The sequence below is a fragment of the Alligator sinensis genome, unplaced genomic scaffold, assembly GCF_000455745.1.
Source record: "Alligator sinensis unplaced genomic scaffold, ASM45574v1 scaffold7_1, whole genome shotgun sequence".
NCBI lineage: Eukaryota > Metazoa > Chordata > Crocodylia > Alligatoridae > Alligator > Alligator sinensis.
In genome coordinates, this window is record NW_005841843.1 from 5142892 (window position 1) to 5157683 (window position 14792).

A 14792-nucleotide genomic window follows, 5' to 3' on the forward strand; every position below is an offset into this window, starting at 1 on the left:
AAAGCTTTTATGGAATTAACATCTAACAGTGCCACTGAGTAAGGGTGACGTTTGTTTTACAATATAAGTCATGCCTGAACACATTTACAGATGAATTAATGTGGGAAAAATTTGACCATGGAAATTTGTCAAACTTCAGCATGAGTAGAACCAGATAAAGGCTTTGCTAATGGCTAATTTAGTCTCTCTATAAATTAGAGCTAAAAGGATCCACAGCACCTTATGGACTTATTTCCATCGGTGTAAGGTGATGTTACTAGTATGTCACACTCACTGCACATGTATAAATTATTAGAAGAATCTTGATCTCACACTTACCAAGATACCTGTATAACAAGAACTAAAGTGGGGTGAAAACCAGGAATATAGTTGCCACCTTCACACTTTGGTGGTTTCTGAACTCCCTGGTGTAACTCTAAGCATCCTCAGGACAAGTCTAACCCAGAAAGTCCATCCGAATGCAGAACATTCTAGCAATTCCTATAAAGGGGGAATGGATTGGACAGGAAATACAAATGGTGAACTGATATATTGATAAGTGAACAAATTACAGTGAGTTAGAAGTGGGTGGGGATTTGTTATGTTTCAGTTGTTCTGTGGCAACTGTTCATGTACTTTCTTACCCCAAGATAAGTGTAAGCTAATCCTTGGCTGCTTTGCCTTTGTATTGGGCTGCTAAGCTATAGTGGTTTAGCTTTTACTCTCTGTGGAGAAAGAGTGAGCATCTAGACAGTTCCTGCAGAGCAGATGAGGCATGGCAAGTCCCTGTCTTAACTTACTGCAATTTGCCCAGATTCCTAGAGTGAGCTACACTCACTTCTCTACACTGAGGATTCACTCCTACCTGATTGGGGCAGGTGTGTGGTCCCTTTGTACTGTCTATTATAGCTTACCATGCAGTGGAGACCTTGTGGGGGTTTTTTACCCCGTTGTGTCTAATCTTTGCACTAACAGAACTTGTGAGTTGAATTTCTTACTTGACATCTCCTGTGACTAATAAATTATATACACCAGGGGTGGCCAAACTGAAGCACAGGTGCCACAAGTGTTACAAGGACCCTCTGCATGCAGTAGATTGGAGAGGGGACAGGCAGCACAAAGGTAGATGGGGCAGGAAGCAGAAAGCAGAGCAGCAGCTTGGTTGGGAGCACAGGGAAAGGAGCAGAAAATGGAGCAGCAGATCTGGTAAGGGAAAGATATTGGAGGGGTGTGTGGGAAAGGCGTGGAATTAGTTTGTGGTATGCTTGTCAGAAAAGTTGGCCATGCTGGTATACACTATCTACTAGTATACACTGGGGGATGCACTGTTCTCACAGTAGATTGTTTAAAGATAAGCTCATAATAGATACTTTACAGAAGGCTTATAGCAGCACTAATTAAAATATTTTTCAATAGGACTATTCGTGTGGCTGTTCTTCCTTGCTCTGAAAGCACAAGCTGTTTGTTTCGCACGAGACCCATGGACGCTTCCGACAATCTTATATACAATGAAATATTTTGGGTTTCAATCACTTACGCTGCTTTACGTCAGAAGACTTTAAGAGTTGATGTTTGCACTGTAGATAAGTCCCACCTCGAGGAGTGCCTGGTTAGCATTCATTTCTGTGAATCTTTTTCCTATTTTCTCTTTTCAGTTTAACAGGTATCTAGTGTTTAAGAAATGTAAGATTTGGCTGCTGTTAGGCAGTCTTCCTATATTGTCCTCAGCTGCAAGATCCTTTAGATATGGCCATTTTCTATGTTGGAAAATCCCAGTTATAGCAAAGGGCAGTAGATAAATATTTACATTACAAAACCATTATGGGGTTTTACCTGACTGCCAGACTCAGTTCATAAGGAAAGGACAATTTGAGCATGATTTCTTAAGGAAATGTTTTGTGTAATGTAGTTGCAAACAAACTCCTTTGTTTATAAGATTTTTAAAACCAACCTATAGACTTTTCTAATGAAGGGGAATCTCTATTAAATTTCCTAGATTTCATAAAATTACATGAGAAATGACCATTCTTTCAAAGTCTATAGATTAACATAATTTATTAAAAATTATGACTTTTCTTAAATCTTTTTAGTTTGAGTCTTGCTTCCCTTGTCCAGTATTATGTTAGTAAACAAGCTGGTTGCTGTGGAATTACTTCTGGAGTAAATTACTACTTAATGAGCATGTCTTCATGTGCTATTCATGTGAAGCAATAAACTCTGGTGCAGCTCACACTGGAATTTATTGCTACCGTGTGCTGCGTTTAGACGTGCACCCAGGTCTGCAGCACATTGTGCCAGGTCAGAGCAGCCCCAGTTGACAAGGACCCGAGGGGGTCAACCTACCAGCCTGGGGCTGCTCCGACCCAGCTCAACGTGCTGTGGAGGGTACTGGAGCACAAGGGTGTTTTGGTGCAGGGCTAGCCAGCAGGCAGCCGCCTCACTGAAGCACCCCCATAACCCAGCTAGCCCAGTCAGCATCTACATTAGCATCTAAATAACACCACCATGAATAGTACTTGTGTTTAAAAGTGCTTATCCTATGCTCGACAAGATTCCTTGGTTGAATTTGATATCTTTTATTAGACCAACCCAAATAGTTGGAGAAAAGTTATTAAGCAAGCTTGGTGGCATTTATTAGTTTATTTCACCCTAATAGGGTCACATGTGTAGATGCTGAGACGTTACACCAGAGCTAATTCACTTTGCAATAAATGTCTTGTGTGGGCATATCCAATATGAGTAACATTTTCAAAACTAAGTCCAGAGTCACTGCAAAGCAACAGAAATGCAAATTGTAGTTGATTTTTTCCAAGACTCTTTCATGCATCCCTTAACAGATGCTGTTTTCTACATATGCTTTTGGCAGCTCCCAGCCCCCCTATTTGTGGTGTTTATGCATTGCTGCCTTCACCTGAAAGCATACTTTAACTAAAGAAATAACATCTACATTCAAAATAAGGATTTCCCATTTGTCAGCCCCCACATTTCTAATGTATGTGCTTGGGCAGCCTCAAATTGGGCTAAATTTAATTGCAGGAAATCTGTTCAATGTAAAATAAAACTAACCCAGCTGGGGCAATAGCATACACCGAGACACAGATAATATACTTTGCAATAGTTACACTTCCATCTATCTGTCCTGAAATATTAAAAAAAAAAAGGAAACTGAATGAGGATTACCAATGGGTAGTATAAGAATGGACATAAAAGCGAGTGGAATCTTTAGTTCTGAACTAAAGCAATTCTGTCAGCCCTGGGAGGTTTCCTGAAATGGATTTTTCTTCCATATTTGTTTAATTCTTTCTACTTGAAATAATGTGTGCAAGTTACTATGGCTGCAGCATAATTGTTCATTATTCTTGATGCTTATTTATACACAGCAGCTGAAGTGAATCTTTCTGTTCTTGTACTGGAAGCTCCCAGCAATATGGTTCAATTAATTTAATATCATTTGACTGTCACCAATATGATGTCTGAAATGGCATAAAAATGTGAATTGATGGTGATATTTTATTTTTCTAGACAAGTGAACCATAACCTCCTGAAATCTTGATTCTTTTTCTGTTACATATTCCTGTTGGGATTTTATTGTCACAGTCTCTTCGCTCTGATATTACACAGCAGCTATTTTCTTGCTTCCATATAGGGTGGAGCACAGATTAGTCTTGCTGAGATATGTAGATCGGGAGAGAAGTCAACACGTTGGTACAACCTTCTTAGTTATAAATATCTGCAAAAGCAAAGCGGAAAAAATAAACAAGAGGACATCTGTTCTGAAGAATCCTGCGCTGAAAAAACAGTAAGGACAAATGCTGTGAAAGGAAGCTAGAAAAACCTCATTTATAACAATACTGAACTCATTGAAGAGAATGGTAGGCTAGAAATTTAAAAAACTGCTGGATTTTTGTGCAGTATTTTTTGAATATGAAAAAGTTATAATACATGGAGTAATAAAACTAAAAGCTGGATGAACGGTGTAATCTGATGTTTATATTTTTCTTTGGTCTATTATGGGTAATGTGAATCAGTTACACTGATATGGAGTTTAAGAATAGGTTTTAAATGCAACCTTATCCTCTAACAGGATTCTGTATCAGCTCTTCTGGAACAGACTGCTGTTGAACTGGAAGCAGTAGAGAAGAAGCTAGAAGAAAGCAGAAGCACTTTAACTAGTGGAGAGACTTGGTAGGTGGTGTTTGGCATCTTTCGCTGAGTATCAGTGGATTCTGTAGGTCTGAAGGAAGCAGTGCTTTCTTATGTGAGGATGTCAGAATTTTAGAGTTGAACTTTGGAATGTGTTGGGTAGCTGAGAGAAGTTCTTGAACTTTGCATGAAGCTTACTTCTGACACCTCTTTCTACAACAGTAAAATCACCCTGTAGCTACAGGGACTGAAAATATGTTTGGGTAGGGAGAATGAAAGCTGGCAACATTAAAAACTGGAGGATATGTGGTTTGTAGTGCCTTATTGGCAAATGTGAAAATTCATTTTCCAGTTCAAAGGATTTGCAAGGAAACCCTTTTTATCATTTGTGGTTTACATGCATCTGTATGTCACTGAAATTCAAAGCAGACCCTGGCCTACTCCAAACTGTCTGGCTTGATGAAGAATCTACTGAAGTATATAACTGAGCAAAGATTAAGTGAAAGGTTTAAGATTACTGTTTTGTGGTGTATAGTTCCAGCTTTCAACCCCAGAGAACCTGGGGTTTGGCCATACTTTGAAATTCAGCCTCATTTAATGCACCTTCCATTTGGGTAACACTTAGCCATATCCAGCATAAAAGACTCCGTACAAATGTATTCTACCATAGCAATTGCTTTACTATAGAAGATGAGAAAAATCCAATAACTATCTTAGTGCTGGTTCCTGTATTCCTTCCCATAACATTTTGTTATTCATGTTTCCTGGAGTATCATGATTTTTGTTATACATGCATACAAATCATGGCACTAAAGGTGCATTTGGTTCCACATACCTGGGACATGAATTAGCATCAAGAATGCTAATAGGATATTGGGTCCATCCCAATAACAGAAGCAGTTTATGTGGCAGGCAAGATGAAGAGGTTGGTGAGCAAGAAGAACAAGATGGGAACAGTGAGAATGAAGCAGAAGAGGAAGAATTTTATGCCGTAAAAGCACTCTGGGACGCAGAAGAGAATCCAGAAATCCAGCTGCATTCTGAGTTGACAGCAATAAAGGTAAAGTGCAGAATTATGGTGCCTCTACTGTGCGACTAATAAACACTTGCACACTATGCTGTCTTGGCTCTACTAATGACACAACAGGATACAGTAAACATTTTGTCTTTTTCTTGACTTCTTAGGCAAAGATACAGAGTGTGCTGTTTCTTACAGCTACAGTTCTAGCATCATAACTGTTCTAGAGGAAATAAAAGTAGGGAAATTTGGTGGGATGACTTTCCAAACTGTATCATGTGTGAATGTTTTGGAAACATTTTTGCCTATTTAATTTGAATTTTGCTTGCAGTAGGCAAAAAGACTTTTAAGAAACTTATTTAAGGCAAATTCACCAAGTTAGCCTTGTTCTTTTGCAAAAGCCATTTACTTGTATTGTGACCATGTCACGTCTGCTATTGCACTGTGACCAAAATAAAGTCCCAGAAACCTCTCTAGTATTTGTTCAAGCAAATCAGGAAATCAGGTCATTGAAGGTGCTTCCTTGTACAGTTACGTGATTTGGTTGGGCAAATACAAGAAGTTGTTGATGCAACAGGCCTATATGTTTGTATCAAGTTTGTTTAAAGGGAAAGCACAGTGAATTTGTTTTGGTACAGCAAAATGTTCCTGCAAAAAGTTTTTACCTTTTTGCCCTTTTATTGTTTTGTTTGGGACTTTGCATGTCACTGACTAAATGAAATTTTAGAATTCTATAGAGAACCACAATTTTTTGTTTGGATCTTCATATTTCCTGGCATCATCCTTTTTCCTTCTCAAATTTTTTGGGGGGCCCTATATTGATTTCCGATACAACGTTGACTAGACTAGCATTGAATTAAGCAGTTACTTGAAAGTTTTTGATAGTGCCCTATCTCAAATAATATTTGAACCTCAAGGTTAAATAACGTTCCCTTTAATGAAACATTGTTTAATCCAAAATGTCTTTTGTCTCCTGGTATTGAAAAGAATTCCTCATTGACAGTTTTAATTGGCTAATGTTGTCAGCCAAAGTGACTAGCATTTTGGATCTTATGATGCAATTCTGAATGCAGTCATTGGCTAATCACCCCCCCACTTAATGACAGGTTTGTTTGAATGGTGATTTTTGTGCTGAAGTTGACTTGTTTTTTCCTGCCAATTCTGGGTGTTCGGTAAAAATGGATAGGTATATTTAATGGATAATCTAACTTGCAGCATTTAATCTGTTATGCTGGCGTATATCTGAAAAGTTCAGTGGAATCACTCTGTTTACACCAGTCAACCAAGTTGTTGGGAAATGGTGATACAGTTGTTGAACTCCTCCATAAGTTTTCTCACAAGTGCAATACTAATATGTATTGCATAGGCAGAATCAAGAACCACAGCTTTGTCTGTTCCTTCTGATCTGAAAGAAAAAGTGGGATTTTGGGCTGCAACACAGAAAGGTTGCTAGTTGGTGCTAGGTGGTAGTATGGGTGTGTTGGTGAAGTGGCACTTACATCAAAGTAGTATTTTTGCTTTTTCTTTCAGGTGGATAAGGAGACTAACACAGAGAGCCCTGCACAGTCTTCTACTGTAGTACGTCCAAAAGATAAAAGAGGAGCTAATCCACCACAAACACAGTTTATTAGAAGTAGCACCATCATCCGCTCAAAAACATTTTCTCCAGGACCACAGAGTCAGTATGTGTGTCGGGTAAGGAAAACACAGCCCCAGGTTTCATAAATGTTGGTCTTCCTAGAATGTCTGTACAGTAGCTGATTTTGTTATGTAATAATAATCTGCACTGAAAATTGCAGCAGATTGCCCAGCACCTCCATCCCATTCCCCTTCACATAGGAACTGAGGTGGGCTGCTCCCTTAACTGGCATCTTTCATCAGATCACTATAGACCACTTTACAAGCATTAACTAACTGTGGTATATGATACAGAGGGATTACTATACCCACCCTTGAAATACAGCTACCTTGGCAGCACATGATTGCAACACAATACAGGTCAAGAAGTGGGAAGAGAATGGATGTAACTGAAACCCTAAGATGAGCTTAGGTAGGCTTAATTGGAACTTGGCCAGGAGCCTGGCCTTATAAAGGAAAATATATAAAGGGGTCATATCCTCACGCTGCAAAAGAGTTGGTAAGTTAGTAGCATGGCATCCCTTAACTCCATATGAAGATGTTATTGACAGACATTACAGAAACAGCTGATTATTCAACCCCATATAATCAGCCACAGATCTATAACAGTCCCAGCAAGCAAGCTTCCAGAAGGAAATGCCGGCACACTCAGACTAATATGGCCTTCCATTCTTTTGTTCTGGTAGTGAACAGGCAGGATAAATTCCTCATGGACTTCCAGACAACTTCCTCATACAGAACTTCTGGACCTGCCACTGGTTATCCCATGTCTGTATGACTGTAGTCCCACTACTCTGCTTGTAGTCTTGGCCTAGACCTGACACTCAGCACAGGGGGTTTCCTCCACAATTAGAACCAATTTACGTGCCCTACTTAAGGAAGGACACTGTACTGCTTTCTCTATCCCTCTCCCTATATTACAATTGACTAATTCATAGAAGTTAAGGATGGAAAAAGTCTGTGTTGCTTTAATTGATACAATATTGTCCACTATTTTTATTTTTCTTGTTTTGTGTAGGGTAGAGGCAAGGATTTGTGGTGATACCTTTTATTGAGCCAAACTGCATGGTCAGGATAGATTTAGATAAGCTTTTGAATGCAATTTATCCTTTTTTAGATCAAGTGAGGAGGACAGTGGGATTAAGCTCTGATTATGCTTAGTTCTAATGGAAGGTATTATCCCTTGCCAACTTTTCCCAAACAAAGGTTTGACGAGATTGGAGCTAGGGTGGGCTAGGAACTATAGCAAAATAATTTGTCCCATGATCCCAGTTTTGGGCAATGGAAGGATGTTATTGCAGTGTTACAGTGGTTTGGTTATTGTATAACTATGTATCTTTCTACATATTGGCTGTTGTGTATCTAAGCAGTGTTGAACTGTACATTTGTTTCATAATGATTTCTTTTTTATTTTCAGCTTAATCGTAGCGATAGTGATAGCTCAACACTGTCCAAAAAACCACCCTTTGTGCGAAATGCTATGGAGAGACGCAGTGTCAGAATGAAACGGGTAAAAATTTTGGTTTACTGATTCTTTCCTCCACAGACACTCAAGAAAGCCAATACATCTTTAACATACTTGTGTGAGTTGCCAGCTGACAACTCTATTTATTAAAGAAGGGCTAGCAAACAGCATGTTGATTGCAAAACACTTAGTTATGACCTACCACTTTAAAATGTTCCCCTATGAGCCTAAAGACCCTTTTTTAGTCTGTCAAATGATAATGGAAATGTCTGCTCTCATTTTTTTTTGTTGCTAGCACTCTCAGAATACCCCCTTGAAAAAAATCCCCCCTCAACATTTAGAAATATGTATTAAATATTTAGATATAAAATATTTAAATTTGACATGTACATTGTGCTCATAGGGTAGAAACTGATGTCATTAAACCAGAGCAGATCAGCTGTGGAAGAATGTTCCACCACAGCCAACCTACTTTAGTGAGCAAAACACATGTCAACCCTTGTCCTGCATTAGTCTGTTGTCCTCCCTTGCTTCCCTGCAGCTTCTTGTTGGGACCTGTGTGTCCAGGTGAAGCAGTTTGGCACAGGTCCCAACAAGGAGGTACAAGGCAGTGCAGGAACTGGGCAATTCCCAGCATCCCATGCCCCCATGCTGGGATCAGCTCTGAGTCCTGCATCACCCATGCTTCACACAGAGGTATGGGAATGCCTGGCTCCCAAACTGCCCCATACCTCTATTCCAGGACCCATGCTGACCCATGCCCTGGCATAAAGTGTGGGTGGTACAGAACCTAGCTTGTGTGCCTCACATGGAGGCATCTCTGTAAGTGGGGAAATCCTGGAGTTTTTTTGCTTAAGGAGATGTGCCCCAAGATGTCTCTTTTTAAGCAGAGAAATCAAGGTGGGGGTTTTGGGGATGTATCTCCATAAGTGGGTAAATGCCAGCTTTCCCTGCTTACTGACACATGCTCCTAGGATTCCCTGGGATGTTTCTCTGTAAGGAGGGTAAGCCAGGCAGGTGCTCCACAGGCTAATAGGACCCAGTCCTGCTCAGAAATTCCCAGGATGTGCAGGGTTGGGCCCTTCAAGCTTCTGGAGCACTTGACCACGGTAGCTGGAGAGTATGGGCAGGTCCACCTGCCTGTGCTTTCCTTCCACGAAGCAAATAGATCTCTGTTGCAATACAGTAGCATAGTATATTAACACCTATGTTGCGGCTACAAATTTTGAACATCTGTGGCATGACAAAGTGCATGGACATCTCTGTCCTGCATAGGCAACTTCTGTTTCCTCCCTTACCTGTGCACAAAGAATTGGTTGGACAAGTTCTACAAGAAATTTTAAAAAGTGGTTTTCCGGATACTTGGCAAAATGTTTACTGCTGGCTTAACAGAGCTCAATGAAGCTCCACCCCCATAATGGTAGATGGAAATACACACCTTACCTAATCCTCCATGCAAACTGCCCTGTTGGTGAGGTCAGGAGTCTATTGACCTGAATTAATGTTTCTTGTTTTTGTGTTTTATTGCTGCCTTCTGTAATATTCGGAAAGGCGCTTAAGTGTTAAGGTAAAACTGGATTCTGAGCCCTACTCTACATCACAGACCTGCTGGGTAGCGCCTTACATTATAGCTGATGTGGTTATATCAGCAGAACCCTTAGTTTTGGTGTGGACATAACTGCCGGTAACTCAGTTGTAGCTGTTTTAGTGTTGATGTAATTCTGGGGACAGAAAAGCTCCCTCTCTAAGCTTCTGAGTATGACGCATCTGCAATGGAGGCCTTTACTGTAAAATACGAGTATCCCCAATTGTGGAGCCAAGCCCTTAGTAAGGTGTGGGAGGAAAGTACTACTTATTTCAGCCTGTTGCCATGCTAACTACAGTGCTAAATATAGACAGTCACAAAGCCTGGGGCTTAATCAATTTGAATCTTTGCAGGTTAGTTTAAGCTGCATGGGTTGAACTGATGTGAAGCAAGTGAACAGACATTCACTTTTGATTCTGAAAATGCTCCACATGCCTCCAGTGGCCCAGGTCAGAAGCTGGGGTACTGTGAGTGAATTTATCTGGAGGGAATCTGGGACAGAAGTTCAATAAACTGATTTAACCTAAATCAAATAAGTCTGATACTACGTTCATCTAGGTTTATCCTAAACCAGTTTCAGCCATTTTGGAAGCTGTTTATGTGCACTGGAACCTCTATTGTGTTAGATTTAAGCCAGTTTCTGATCGGTGTATGTGTCATTTCTGTCCCTAGAAGCCTCTGGTTTGCCTTTGATGTAACTAATGCTGTGGGAAACTGCTGCATATGCAAGTTTATTTATAAGATGTTGAGGGACTGTGAAACTGCAGGTGAGCAGATGTTGCAAAGCAGATCTGCCAAGAGTTTGGCGTTCATCTCCAGAACACTGCACTCATGAGGGAAAAGGAGTATTAGGACATCTGAAACATATGCATTAAAGTACCCTTCAGATGAGGGCAGTTTTATCATTCTTCATCACATTCATAAAACTTTTCCATTCCAGCCTTCGGTTAAGTCCTTTGGTGCTGAGCGTCTAATCCGCACTTCACTAGACCTAGAACTAGACCTGCAGGCTTCAAAGACCTGGCATGATCAGTTAGTGCAAGAGATCTCCGTATTGAAAGAGCTGAAGGAACAGTTGGAACAAGCTCAAAGTCAAGGTGAAAAAGAGCTGCCACAGTGGGTGAAGGATGATGAAAGATTCCGGATTTTGCTGAAACTGGTAGAGAAGCGGGTAAGTAACTCATGTGTTCAACGTATTTTACTAAATACATTTTTCCAGTGCACTGGAGACTGGGAAGGGATGCCATCTTCCCAATGGTCAACTTGTTTGACAGAGCCTTATATTGAAATTTCCATTCTATTAAGTAGTGGCAAGTAGAATTCTAGCATTACAAATACTAGACCCTTCCCTAACTCATTACTATGGATAGTGAGATAACACCATGTAACTTCCACTATAATCTCTCTCTCGGTACGAGGCAAGGAACCACAGGAGCCACAGGCTCCTGATTCTTGTCACCTAGCTTGCAGCTCCTTTCTTTTTACATGCTTTTCCAGAATTCTGCACATGAAAATTTAGTTTACCTTTTCAGGAACATGTAATAGTTGAAAAAAACACAGTGACTTTCTAACAAAAAAAGGCTTTTTAAGGTTGCTAGCATAAAAAGAATACAGATCTGTGAAACAATGTACATCTTGTGGACAGACTAGTAAATATGTATATGTATTTTTCTGCTTCAGTTTCCTTCCTCCTCTTAAACATTCTTTGGGTTTAGGTCAAAGTTCTCTAAGGAGTCTAGCCTTCCCTCTCCTGCATATGACTTCATGATCATTGAGTCTCTCTCCTCTGGTACCAGTTCTCTTTATCTGCTGGCTCTGCAATTAAAACCTTCTTTATTATGAGGCATTCCCCCATGTTCCTGTAGTCTCGTTTCCCCCGCCAACACACACACATTTCCTGTGTCCCTGACCATATTTCCCCCAAGTCTGTCAGGTTCTCTATGTTTCTCTGGCATAACATACAGTTTTTCTGTTTCTGAGGCAATTTCACTTCTTCCAAGCTACCCTCTCCAGACCAGCTTGACTGGACCGGTTTCCTAGGTTTCAGTCATCCAGTTGGGCTCCTTGGGAATCGAGGTTTAAAGGCCACCTTCCACCCCGACCTGGGAGATCCATGGTACCCATTTAACAATGTATGGCAGAGTCCACAAACATTGCAGGACTCGATGCAATTTCGTAAGAGCTTCTAGAATTCCTAATTGGTACACAACACATTTTGGAAATTTGTCATATGAATTTTGCTGCCAGCACACACTGGGGATAGTAACAGCAAAGTAGAGAAGCTTAAGGCTTTATGTAGAACTTTATAGTAGATGTTCAATTGGAATGGAAGTCTTGTGTGTCCTACCTTATCAACAGGAAATGATTTAGGAACAATAATCATGCAACTTAGTGCTGGCACACAGGGATGGTACTGAAGGCCAGGCTGGGGTAGAATGCCTTTCTTCCATCTTATTAAACTTGCATGATTTCTGTGTGACAGTCCTAAAAGTACCTACTGTCAAGGGGTGGCTTACAAGGCAGTGATGAAAAGGGTGTTGATGGAAATGGGAAATAGTGTTTTACTACAAAACAATTCTGTTTCTCTTTGTGAAGATTCTTTCTGCCTGAAATGCATTATCATCTCGCTGTAGAGTCTTAACAACAGCGGAATAAAAGCTGTTGGAATAAACAGACTTCCAACAGACTCTCCAGACCAGCTTTTGAAGCACTGTTTTGTTCCAGCTTCTGTGGTTCATAACTCTATTCTAGATATTGTCAGAACCTCTTTTTATTTTCCTCCTTCAACTTGCAAATAACCTCTTGATGTGATGAGCTTGTCAGTGTAAGGTAGAATTGACTGGTATCTTTTATGTTGCACATAAGGTTTTACTGTCTTTATGACTCAATTAGGCACAGAAAACAGAACATAAGTGTGAGCAGAAAGCTGATAAAATGATGAGAGCAGCAGCCAAGGATGTACACAGGTTACGAGGACAAAGTCGGAAGGAGCCCCTGGAAGTACAGTCATTCAGGTAGGACCATCTTTAAAGGACAAAACGCTGCTGCCAAAAAATCCCTACCATTTTGTTCTAGGCAGTTTCACTTACCACCAAGTGCACTACACTTTGCAACAGACAGTTTGAGTTGCAGGTTTGTTTTTTTTTTTTTTAAATATCCTAGGATAAAATCCTGGATTCACCAAAATCCAGCCCCAAAGCTTGAATGGGTTTCGGTGGCAGTAGGATTGGACTTGCGTGCTGCCCTTTTCAGGCAGTAGCACAATACCGCTTAGTTTATGAGATACCTTTGTTCCAAAACATTCATTTTCTGCTGCCTTACTATAACATAAACTTATGAAACCAAAATAATATGATAGGGTGCTTATACACACGATGGGGGGGTCAATTTGGTTTAGTTCTCCCTAAATTGAAACGGTGGGTTTTTAAAAATAGTGTTTTAAAAACCCACCATTTCAATTTAGGGAGAACTAAACCAAACTAAACCCCTGTGGCATGTACACAAGGGTAGGGGCCTGATCCTTAGAGCTTACCTGCCTCTCCCACAGCTGGGTTGGAGGCAGGGGGTGAGCTGCCAGTGGGCTGTGAGCAGTCCCTGAGCTGCGGCGGGGGCCAGTGCTTCCCTCCATGGTGGTGCCCCCCCAAGCGGCACCCGCCTGCTGGCATCCAGTCCAGGGGACACCCGTCGTGCAGGGAAGCACCAGGCTGCCGCACAGCTCAGGCAGGCAGGCTCCAGGAGGAAAACAAAATGATCAGGTTCCTTGCTGCTTTTTTTTTTTTTCTTCAGTCAAGCCTGCCTGCATGGGCTGCCACCGAGTCACACAACCCCTGAGCTGAGCAGGGCCCAGTGCTTCCCTCCATGACTGCGGTGACCCCCTGGGATCGCCTAGGCATGTGCAATCCGGCGGCAGCTCGCAACCCCCCGCCCCCTGCCACAGGGAGAGGCGGGTAAGCTCCAGCATTTCTGCACCATCCCTGCCGCCTTCCCACTACCTGGGACTGCCCGGCAACAGCTGGCTTGCCCTTGGGGCAGAGCGGCAAGGCGGCAGGAGGGTGGCTGGGTGTGCTGGCAGCAGAAGGTGGCAGGGACAGTGCACAGGATGCTGGAAGTCCGCCAAGCCCAAGCTTCCCCAAGCACATCAGCTTACAGCACCCTGTTAACTGTTGCACTTTGTTAGGTAGCAAACTAAAACATCTCAGAGGTGTTTTATCTTGCTACATTACAAAGTCATTAAAGTGGAATATGCTGCCAAGAATGCAAACAGCAACACCATTAAAGCAGAATATACCCCAAGTGGGCAAACAGCAATGTCATTAAAGCAGTGCAAAAGGGCATTTAAGCCGCTTTAAAGGCCAATTTTGTTGTGTGTACTAAGGGCCATATTTGTTAGAGGTGCAGTGATACATCGGTCCATACCTTATTGGCTCTGAAAAAAGGAAAATTGCCATTATCAGCAATCATCTTTTTTTTGGTTGATGTGGCTGATGTCACCAATAAATGCTGTATGAATGTGCGCAGCTGCAGCATGCACACGGCCAGTGCAGCCCAGCAGTTTGGAGAGCAGCATATGGCTGGTAAGTCTATATGGAGGAAGGGCCTTGGGGGGCAGATCGAGGCCCCTGGAGTGAGGGAGGGAGCGGGGCTGGGGCAGACGCTGTCCAGCTGGAGCAGGGCAAGGTGCAGGATAGAGCTGTGGCTTGTCCAGGGAGTGCAGCTCCCGCCACTGCATGCACCATGGGGGAGGCATGGGGGTCACGTGTCCCTGTATCTGTGTGCAGGGTGAGAGCAGGCTGTCGCTGTGGACTGAAGCTAGAGGCTACACCAGGCTTTTCCTGGCAGCTGTGCTTAGGCCAGGCGAGCAATGGTGACGCTGAGAGGGGGAGCTACGGCAAATTCTGGGGTGGCTATAGCACCCCCACCACATGCCCCACCCTGAGCATAGCCCCAGACCAGCCCCCCCTCTC

At 42.0% G+C, this 14792-nt stretch overlaps 1 protein-coding gene across 7 annotated transcripts in view; it reads left to right on the top strand.

Moving 5' to 3' along the window:
- The window catches only part of WWC1 (WW and C2 domain containing 1), a 110810-nt gene that overhangs the window by 93533 nt on the left and 2485 nt on the right, over positions 1-14792 (top strand). For 4 of the 7 annotated variants that reach the window (XM_025205670.1, XM_025205663.1, XM_025205672.1 and 1 more), the window contains 8 exons: positions 1396-1588; positions 3626-3778; positions 4064-4164; positions 5023-5182; positions 6671-6835; positions 8196-8288; positions 10769-10999; positions 12721-12842. In XM_025205670.1, coding sequence (XP_025061455.1) covers positions 1396-1588; positions 3626-3778; positions 4064-4164; positions 5023-5182; positions 6671-6835; positions 8196-8288; positions 10769-10999; positions 12721-12842 — 1218 coding nt within the window. The remainder of the gene's footprint in view (positions 1-1395; positions 1589-3625; positions 3779-4063; positions 4165-5022; positions 5183-6670; positions 6836-8195; positions 8289-10768; positions 11000-12720; positions 12843-14792) is intronic. The other 3 variants (XM_025205667.1, XM_025205679.1, XM_025205686.1) reach the window with 3 other exon arrangements.